This window comes from Diabrotica undecimpunctata, chromosome 6 (assembly GCF_040954645.1).
Source record: "Diabrotica undecimpunctata isolate CICGRU chromosome 6, icDiaUnde3, whole genome shotgun sequence".
NCBI classification, from domain to species: Eukaryota; Metazoa; Arthropoda; class Insecta; order Coleoptera; family Chrysomelidae; genus Diabrotica; species Diabrotica undecimpunctata.
In genome coordinates, this window is record NC_092808.1 from 94,625,455 (window position 1) to 94,636,799 (window position 11,345).

The 11,345-nt window shown below is 33.0% G+C and overlaps 1 protein-coding gene across 2 annotated transcripts in view; it reads right to left on the reverse strand.

Annotated features, from left to right (window-relative positions):
- Positions 1–11,095, reverse strand: part of LOC140443577 (RNA-binding protein 25) — a 54,089-nt gene extending 42,994 nt beyond the window's left edge. For both annotated transcript variants that reach the window (XM_072534912.1, XM_072534911.1), the window contains exons 1-2: positions 10,726–11,095; positions 5,718–5,829 (exon numbers count right to left, since the gene is read on the reverse strand). In XM_072534912.1, the coding sequence (XP_072391013.1) occupies positions 5,718–5,829; positions 10,726–10,830 (217 nt within the window). In that variant the 5' untranslated portion in view covers positions 10,831–11,095. The remainder of the gene's footprint in view (positions 1–5,717; positions 5,830–10,725) is intronic.
- Between the last annotated feature and the right edge of the window lie 250 nt (positions 11,096–11,345).

Here is an 11,345-nt window from a genome sequence, read left to right on the forward strand (position 1 = left end):
GGTATAAGTATGTATTAGCCAATAACAAAATCAGTTAGCTGGTTAAGGGAGTGAGAGTGTACAGAGGGGGCAATATATCTTTAGATCATTAAGTACCTTTTAATAATAAAAAATTAATCTACACGTAATATCTAATAACTCCCGCAAATATCTATATTGAAGAATTTCTTCTGTGACACCAAAACAAAAGCAACTGATTGAACAGATTTGACTGATATCCGCAAAAAGGAACAACAGAAGATGATGTCGACCATCTCTCTCTCTCTCTCTCTCTCTCTTTCTCATTTCAGCCTTGACTCATGCATTCCTGGATATAGACCTATTCCACTCTTTCCACATCTTTCTGTCTAACGCAGTCTGAATTCACTTTTTTCTCGCGGTACTTTGAATATTGTCTCGTCATCTCTTCTGGGGCCTTCCAACACTACTTTTGGTTTGTCTAGAGAGCAAAACCAACACTCAATATGTCCACCTATTTGAGCGCTATCGCAGTAAGTGACCAAGCAATTGCCACCAAAACTTGGCCACTATTTAAAAACATCTGTTACACAGATTTTTCTTCAAATTTCTCCATGTCTTGACTGTTTCTTAAACTCACTCCCACATAGCCTTACTAGCTTGTTGTGTTGTTAACTTGTTTGCAGATTTATGTGAGTGCCATTCATGACTATATGTAAAAACTGGCAAGATATAGGACCCAAACAAGCTTCATTTAAAATTTATGGGGATTTTCCTAGACTTAAGAGTGAAATCCATTTGCCATAAGCCACCAAACTCTGCTCCACTCTTCTCTCCATATAACTTTGGTTTTTTTCCCAAATTTAATTTGTGTTCAGGATAGATATATTCAGACACATTTTCCAATATTTGATTAATAACCCTTCTTCTTCTTCTTCTAATGGCGCTACAACCCTTTGTGAGTCTTGGCCTGCTTAACAATGTTCTTCCATTCTGCCCTGTCGGATACTTTTCTTCGCCACTGCCTGATGTTCATGGTTTTAAGATCCCTCTCTACGTCGTCTATCCATCTTTTACCGGGCCTTCCTCTTGTTCTGTTTCCTTGGGGCTTCCATCTCTGGACTACTTTTACAGCTCGATTATCTGGCATTCTTTCTAGGTGACCAAGCCAGTTTAGTCTTTGTGACTTTACAAATCTGACAATATCTGCGCTCTGCATTAGTTCATCCAGCTCGTGATTCATTTTAATTCTCCACGAACCATCGCTGCATTGGGTTGGTCCAAATATCTTCCTTAGTATTTTGCGCTCAAATATTCTCAGTTGATTTTCATCAGTGGTTGAGAGGGTCCACGTTTCACATCCATATGTGACCACTGGTCTAATTACTGTTTTGTAGATTCTCAGCTTAGACTCACGATTCAGTAACTTACTTTTCATTAAGTGTTTGTATGCATAAAAGCACTTATTACCGCTAAGAATCCGTGCTTGTATTTCTTGACCGATGTTGTTGTTGTCATTTATTATTGAGCCTAGGTAGGGAAAAGTGGAGGCATATTTGTAGGTATGGTTGTCTACCTTCAGATTCTCATGTTCATTCGATTTTGTGCACTCCATATATTTTGTTTTGCTTTCATTTATATATAGACCAAACGTAGCAGCTTCTCGTTTCAGTTCTATAACTTTTTCGCTTAATACACTTTTGTTGCGGCTTATTATGGCAACATCATCCGCATATGCGCATATTTACATAGATCTTGTATTAATACAGCCGTTTATATCCAGTTTTCTAACAACAGCTTCTAAAGTTAGATTAAAAAGTGTTGTTGATAAGGCATCCCCTTGTCTAACTCCATTTTCAATATCAAAGGCCTGCGTCATATCTCCATCTATTTTCATCATAGCTTTGGAACCCTCCAGAGTCATTCGTATAAGTTTAACCAACTTATTGGGTATCCCTAACATAGATAGTTGCTTTAACATCTTTTGTCGATCTACTCCATCAAACGCCTGTTTGAAATCGATATACAAGTTGTAAATAGGTATGTTATATTCAACACATTTTTCATGTATACCTCTTAACATATGTATTTGGTCAATAGTTGACCTCTTTGGTCTGAAGCCACATTGGTATTCACCAATAATCTCCTCCGAAAACGATTCCAGGCGGCTATATATAATTCCTGATAATATCTTGTAGATGACATTTAAAACTGTTATGCCCCTATAATTTTTGCAGAGTCGTTTGTCTCCCCCTTTGTACATAGGAAGTATGATTCCCACTTTCCAATCTTCTGGGATGACTTCTAGTGTCCATATGCGGTCGATTAGTTTATGGATACGCCTCCATAGCGCATGTCCACCATTCTTTATCAGTTCTGCAGTTATTCCATCTGTGCCAGGTGCTTTGTTATTTTTTAGATGTTTTATGACGTTTATCGTTTCCTCCAATGTTGGTTGCTCAACTAGTTGTTCTGCTGTGTGGTGAATTATCTCTTCATCTTCGTTTTGTTCTTTTTCTGGGTTTAACAGCTCTTGAAAATGCTCCTTCCACCTTTTCATTATTTCCTCTTTCTCGCTGATAATTGCCCCATTTTTGTCCTTGCAAACTGTTGATCTTGTTATGTATCCTTGGGTGCATTGCTTGATTTCCTTGTAAAATTTTCTAGCCTCTCTTCTGTTATTATAATCTGTAATTTGTTGTATTTTTCTATTCAACATTTCTCTCTTTTTCCTTCTGCATATTTTCTTTGCATCTTTTCTGAGTTCTTCATATGCCTTTCTATTCGATCGGGAATCCCTTTGTAGACATTTCTGTCTAGCTATATTTTTGCTATTTATTACTTGTTGGCAATCTTGGTCAAACCATTCCTCGTTTCTTTGGCTTGAGGTTTCACCTAATGTTTCCTTTGCCATATTTGTAATTGTCGTTTTGATGATATTCCATTCTTCTTCAATGTTGTTTTGTTCTCCTCTTTCACTTAATATTACTTTTATTTTCTGCTGGTACTCATTCTTCTTTTTAGGATTTTTAAACATATATGTATTCCATTTTCTTTGTTTGGCGCCTTTCTCTTTTCTTACCATTGATATTCTTTGTTTTATCTTCGATATAACCAAGAAATGGTCCGAATCGCAATTTGCGCCTCTATATGTTCTAATATCTGTTACGGAGGTTGCCCACCGCTTAGATATTAATATGTGATCAATTTGATTAAATTTATTAGTACCAGGTATCATCCAGGTTCCTTTATGAATATTTTTATGAGGAAAACATGTACTAACAACTCTTAGTTTGTTTGCCATTGCCAACTGTGCCACTCTCATACCGTTGTTGCTGGTAATATCATGTAAACTATGCTTACCAAAGGATTCTGCATATATTTTCTCTTTTCCCAGCTTCGCGTTCATATCACCCAGAACTATAACTGCATCTCTCTTCGGTGCGTTTTCACATTCTACTTGTAGTTGGTCATAGAATTGGTCGGTTACTAGTTCATCTGCTGCTTTTGTTGGGGCATGGATATTAATAATTGTAACATTATGAAATTTTCCCCTTAGACGTATTTTGCATATTCTTTCATTAACTGGAGTAAAACCCAATACCTGCGGCATTTATGGTTTACGATAAAACCCACTCCAAAGTCTCCTTGTCTTTCTGCTCCACAGTAGTACATACTGTATTCTTTTTTATTTATGCAACCATGCCCTTTAAATCTGATTTCTTGGAGAGCTGCTATGTCTACTTCGTACTTCAATAGTTCCTGTGCAATACTTTGCATTTTGCCTGCCTGCAGCATGGTTTGAACATTCCAGGTTCCCAGTCGCAAATCCATCATTAAGTCCTTATTCCGTAGCTTTGGTCGTTGTCCGTTGGTCCGTCCGGTTAGTTCATTGTTCGTAGCATTCGTGATAGCTGAGTTTAAGGTGAACAGGTTATTGGCCTATTGCACCCGAGTCCAGTGCCAGGGCTACTGGCTATAGCTTCTGAACAAGCTATGCTTTCTCCCTTCCTCGTCCGCCCTCACCCTACCTTCCATTGGGGTTGGTTACCCAATCTCCAATAGGGTTGATCAGGTTTACCGGGGTTCACCCGTGTGATTAAGATCACACTTCTTGGAGGTGAGGATAGGAATTGAGTAGGAGAGGCTAGAGATGTTATCTGGAAGCAACATCTTATATTGCGCCTCACTACTCCTTTGAACCCCGATTAATAACCCTTATTTATATATTTTCTGGCATACTCTTAAGATCATCCGTTTTGTTGTTGATACATGACACAGATGATTCAGATGAATGCCATACATATTAATGCCCTTAATTGCCCCTCAAAGTTTTTAAAGATATCTTTCATAGCCTAGGTAAACAATTTAATGCATTTCTCTATTGACGTTTTGTTTGTTGTTTTGTCTGCCTCTATTAAGAGTTGTATACTAGCAACTCTTGATAGGCGATGATTTTATATGTGCTCGATTTACTTATCTAATGTTTATTTACCTAGACTCGATTCTTGCATTATCTAAAGTTTCCATAGAATCGTATGCTTTCTGGCAAATCTACAAAACCCCTGTGTAGGACCACATTATATTTTGCACTTTTCCTCAATTAAGAGTTCTTATTGCTTGAAGGTAGACAATAGAACAGAATCTTTTAAGAAAATTGCCTGGCTCTACTGGCTGGTAGAACTTCCATTTTGGAAGTTACTGTTTGTTATTTTTAATTTAAATAGATGAGGCAGTAGATTAATGTGGAGATAATTTCTGCAATATGCGAGCTTTCTGGTACAACAAGATAATTTAAGAGTTGTGTCACTTGTCTGGGACTATTAAATGACCAGAGCAATTGAGAACAACATACACAGAAAAAAATCCATTTCATACAAACTCATGAAACTTTTTAATAAATCAGACAAAGAAGAACTACACAAAAACTAACAAGACAATCTTACAAGATGTATTTCAAGAATTAGAAGATGGCACAAACCCCAACGTCAGTGGATCAGATTGATTAAATGCAGAATTATTGAAATATCAATGACTATATATTTTGAAAATTATGTCTGCTACACTTATGTAACCTCTGCTGTTAACACTGTAAAATACCATTTTAAGTATCACTTTAGTCCGATTTCGTACATATTTATAAGATAATAATAAGAATAATATTCTAAGCACTTATTAATATTTTAACCTATAATTACTTGGACATATCCTAATTCTCACGGTAGTTCTCACAAGTACATAAAATACTCCTTTGTAAACTAATATGTAAAATTTGTTTTTAAAACATATTATTTTATAGAATAGTGTTTATTTACAAAGCTTTAAGTTATAATAGACAAGTTTTAAGTTTGACACGTTACATTTGGTTTATTGTTCTTCAAATGACACCACAGCCCAAATTAAACCTTGGCCTCCTGTAATTTTTGTCCCTAATATACCTACGCAGTTCTTTGCCATATCCTCCTCCAAGTTCTATATTTTTGGATTATTGTTATTGTGTTTCTAGTTGTTCACACCTTGTAGTGTCATAAATATATATGTCACACTATGGTGATAGCATTTGAAAGCTGCAAAATTTTATTTCATGTCAAAATTAACTTGCAATACTAGTTTAAAAAACTCTTGGGAAAACCGTTGTTTTAAGTCATGGACACGAAAAAAAATCAAATAAAAAATTATACAAGCTCCTTATTACCAATAAATAAAAATAATACAGATACATAATAATCACATATTTTTTTATAATTTATAGGCCTTACCCACAAAAACGGTTACAGCTGGCCCTTGAATTGGCTTCTGCTGTTCTCTATTGGGATTTAGCTTAGGAAAAGCTCTAATTTGAGGTGCACTAGTTACTTGTATGGGTACCATCTAAAACAAATATTTATATATATTTAAACTATATGAACTATCTATTAAATATTATTCAACCAGAGCTAAACCCTTGCATCTCCTTTGCCAGTAAATCTTGTAGGCAGAAATCAAGAGGTGATGCAACTTATATATATATATATATATATATATATATATATATATATATATATATATATATATATATATATACATTTGTAGTGTCGACAATTGCAAAATAAAGTGAAAGTAACCATAAAGTCAACAAATCAAATAATGAGTAATGTTAATAATAATGAATATTTTAAAAATTGTTGTCACATGTATTTCTCAATTTTCATAGAAGAAAGAAAATTTGTTAGAGTTTGTTTAAAATATTTTCTCAGAACACTGCTTGAAATGCCCAATATTAACCAAGATCTACAATAGCATATCACTTAAAAACTATGGACTCATGTAACTATTCAGAGGATCAGAATAGAAAACGAGGGACTCAAAATGACAGATATTTCAATATAATAAGAGAATTAAGTCATTGAATATCAATTAAAAAAAAATGATAAAAAATTCGAAAAAATACTAAAGTTGGTGCAAGAAATGAAAACATAAAATAGAAGCTGAGATAATAAATAAGAGAAACCTAAACTCATATGCAGAAATGAAAAAGTTAAAAGAGGATATCGAAAATCTCAGATAAGAAAATGAAGGTATAAAAGCAGAATTAACACAAATAAAGCAAACCATGACAAAGAACCATAATAAAAAAAGGAAAAATGGTATTGTTCTAAGCGTCCTAAAAAATATTTAGGTAAATGAAGCATATCACAAAAATGCTATGGATAATTTTTTTCATCTCAAACTACAGCTGGAAATAAATGTCAGAAATGCAATAAAAATAGAAGAAAACCATTTCTCACGCAATTATACAACAGTGAAGACAAGTACTAGTACAAGTACTTATGAAAAACAAATATATGGAAAATAACTCCCTAAATTATGACAGAATGAAATAAGAGAGGAAAATACAAAAACAAATTATAAAACTTGCTACAGATGAAAAAGAAAATGGAAAAGAAGTAAAAGTAGCATATAATAGTCATAACAAATGAGGAGTGAAGATGGAATAAAGAAATGAAAGAAAAGAGAAATATGTTCCACAAAAATAATTAAACAACAAATGGAAGACAGTAGGGTTAATGGTGACAAGGCAAAGCCGGAGGATATGAATATTACTAAGAAGGAACCTATAGAAAGAAAATACAAACATAAAGAAAGTGGAAAAAAGGATAAAGAAAAATCAACATGGTAATGGAAAGGGGATAGGACTCAAAATGCAGTGTAAATGAAAAACACAAAACTGAAAATTGATACATGGAACATAATCATCCCTCACAGAGAAGAATCAAAGCAAGAAATGAAAGAGTATAAAATACAAATAATGGTAACAGGGGAGGTAAGCAAAAGACTATAGGTATTCAAACCTATACTTAGAGAATAATGTACATTAAAATAAAAATGGAAAGAAATAAGCACATATATGCACCAACAGAAGGAATGAAAGAAGAAAAAAATGGATGAATACTATGATGATGATGAATTATTTCATACCCTAGACAAGAGAAAAATGTGAAAGAATAGTCCTAGTGGTAGACTGGAATACAAGGATAGGGAGACATGAAAACTAAAGACTTGCATGGGAAGACATGGTGAAAAGATAATAAACAGAAATGGAATTAGGATTATCAGATTCTACTAGACAACAACCTATTAATATGGAACTCTTTTACCAAGCAAGCACTACAAGATAAATCTAAATTCAAGATAAAGCTAGATAGTAGCAGAAGACAGAGAAGAAAAAAAGCGTAATAGACTACATCAGATACAGGCAAGAAATGAAACAAAATATAAAATTTTGAATAGAAAATAGAGTGGAAATTGTAAATCATCACAGTCTAGGACTTACTGGCAGTGGCAGATATGACATGACGAAAACCATTGCAGAAAGAATGGATAGAATCTAGCAAAATAGCAATTAAAAAAAAACTAAAAGATGAAAAAAAGAAAATGAAATTTCAAGAAATTGATCATAGTTCAAAATTATGGGAATGATTTAAAGAAATAATAATGAAGAAGGCAGAAGAGATATGCAGCAACTCTTAACAAAGTAGAATAAAAGTAGGAAAAGCCAGTGGAGCATAAAAATTAATCATGAAATGATAAAGTGGATAGGGAAAGAAGAAAAGAAATGGTTGCTGCAAATAATTAGAAGCATGGAGAACAAATAAAATGCTGAGAGTACTGATCCCAATACATAAGAAAGAAGAAGCCATGTACAGAAACTGTAGCCATGTGTATATCATCAGTAGTGTTCAAGCATTATACAAGAATAATAATAATAGAGGCAATGAATCGAGGTAGAAGAAAAAGTAGAAAGAAAACAAACAGCATTCAGAGAAAAAACAAACAGTTGACAAGAATACTATGACATATAATAGAAAAAAAAATAAGGATTAGGTAAACAACGTAATATATATTGCCTCCATAGACCTTAAAGCTGTGTTTAACTCAATAGGCTGAAAAGTTATGAGAAATACTATGTATGGGCTGGGGAAATTGAGAAAAAATATTATATGCAATTAGAAATACATACAGAAAAGTGCTGGGGAAATTCAAATGAGAGGCATGAGAATTTAGGATAAACAAGGGTATACAACAGGGATATAGTTTAAGGTCTAAGCCCACTCCTATAGTACTAATTATGGTTAAACTATTTAAAAATGAAAAAAACAACAAACAACTTAAAGGGCAAAAATTGCTTAAACACACATCTACTAGTTAAGTTAGAAGGATTACTGTATGCAGACGATGTGGTACTCATACTCATAGACAATCTGAGAAAGAACCAATGATTAATTGATGTATGGACAGAGGAAAAAGCAAAAATGAAGTTAGAATTAAACATTAACAAATTTTAGGCTATGAAAATATAACACCAGGAGTAGAAGATTGGAGATATAGGCATGATTATATCAAACTATGGAAAGCTAGAACTAAAAAAAAAAATATACTATACAGCCAAGAAACAAAATTGCACATATATAATGCAATCATGGTACAAGCACTCCTATATGATAATAATAGAAAACACACAAGTACCAAAAATGCTGCAGATATTCAGAAACAGAAAAATAGATAACTGGGAAGATGAAGCTGGATAAAGAAGAAAAGAAAATATCAGAAACAAGTTAAAACGGGAACCAATAGAGAGAAAAATAGAAAAAAGAAAACTGAACTAGAATGGATGAGAATAGATTTGTCACAAAAGGTATAGAGACCAAAAGACTAGAAAGGAGTAGACCTAGAAAAGAGTGCATGGAACAATTCCAGGGTATTGGGATTAAGAGAGGTAAAATGTCCCAATAGATAAAGGAAATGGTAAATAGAGATGATGTATGTAATTATAGACCCATATGTAACCTTGTTGTAAGTTGTATTCCAAAGCTTTTTGAGGGTATTATTACAAAATAGAGGACTTCATTATTTAAAGGAACCATAACTGATAAACAATCATATTGCTCTGCTCAGAAAACTGGAGTTTTTAAGAATTATGAGTTCATGTTTATGCTATTTTACCAGCTGTCTATTCAAAGTACAAAATAACAGTCATATCTGGTGTACCTTAAAGTTCCAACCAAGAACTATTTAGTAGTTTTGATAATGCTATTGGTGATTCTTTCCCATATAGTAAGTTTCTGTGTTTTGCAGATGATCTTAAATTTAACTTAAATGTAACTAATATGGATGATTGTTTATTCCTTCAGTCTGCATAGGTCGGTTGACTAGTATTAGGTGAATTGCATGCAGCTTAATGCTGAAAACAGTAACTCCATCTATTTCTCCAAAGGAAAAGTACATAATGAACTTCAATTATGAAATGAATTTAATTCATGAAGGGCTTCAGTATTTAAGGATCATGGATGTCATATCTGTCTTTTGCCTTCTTTATTTATGATATGGTTTCCAGAGCTCTGAAACTGTTTGGTTTTATTAAGAGATTTACTAGAGATTTTAATAACATTTATGCAGTCTGTCTTCTATAATGTTCCCTTGTTAGACCTGCGTTGGAATTTCTTCAGTTAGAATCCATGCTATGTATGCTCCATTCACAAAATCAAAACAAGTACAAAGAATATTTTTGAGTTACCTAGCCTTTAAATCAATCATTCCTCATATTGATGAATTATTATAACTTAAATTTTTTCCACAATAAATTCCTACTCTCTGCTTAAAATCAGAAGAGATCATGGACATCTCTTAGATTTGTTACTTTGAGGTGTCAGTAAAAAATTCCTTACTACATGTAAAATTATACATTATGTGATTCGTTGTGGATTAAATAGTGTATTCAGTTACAGTATTTCATGTGTCAAATGTGAATCAATGAATATACACAGATTTTATTCTTAAGCACATAATGAGATATATGTCATAAATTGAAAAGTATCTGGATACATAATATTCAAGAAACTAATACTAAAGCATTACCATTTACCTCACATAATTGAATAGATACCTATATTAATCTTTAGAGCTTACTCTATCATGAAATAATATCAACAGAAATTACTCCAGTTAATGTACATAGTACAACAAGCAATATCTACATGTCCTATCATAATACTAACATCATTTTTAACAATCAAGGTAGATATTTGATATTTAAAAAAATATTGTGTTAAATTATTTGGCACATGTTAGAAAATAAATGGTAAAAATTTCCGGTACTTAATTTGATTATAATAAGGTTACTCCTAATTTTGGATAATATTCTGCCAAAGACCAATAGATAGACCAGTTAACTATTGTTAGATATAGAAAAATATATATTTATAAATGGAACTATTCTATAATTCTTACATGTTGTATAGGCATAACAGCTGGCATTAGGGGAGCCGTTGGCGCCCCCATGGGCATATACATGGGAAGCCCTTGCATAATTGGAGGACGACCTGGATAAGACATTCTTGATATTTTATTAAAGAAGCTTAAAAGTTATCACAGGATTGACACGACTTCTTTAACCGTATAACATTTGTATTTATATCGCTTAAAATTATAAAAACTAATGTTTGTCACTACAGTTTATCTATTATTATTTAATTGATCAAAAAGAAATTGATTTGATTTACACCGCAACGTCCATTTTAACTTCGCATCTTTTCAGTAAAATCACAATGTACTGGTTTAACACAAAACGAATCCACCATCAACGTAAAGACATATGACAGATGACAGACGCAGCAAACTCCAGCCATAGACGTAAATAATCGGCCTATGACTCCAGCACAGAATACTTTTTCTATGACTCGGTTGTTTGGTTGCAGCTTGCAGATAAGTTTTGACTTTAAATTAAAATCACGAACGGGAATTTAAACAAAAATAATTTTATATATCAGGGGATTATAATCATCAGGTTCATAGTTACATAAAGTGTCTGTCGTTGCTGGAAAAAGCGGTAGCTTATTTTTGCTCGAGCG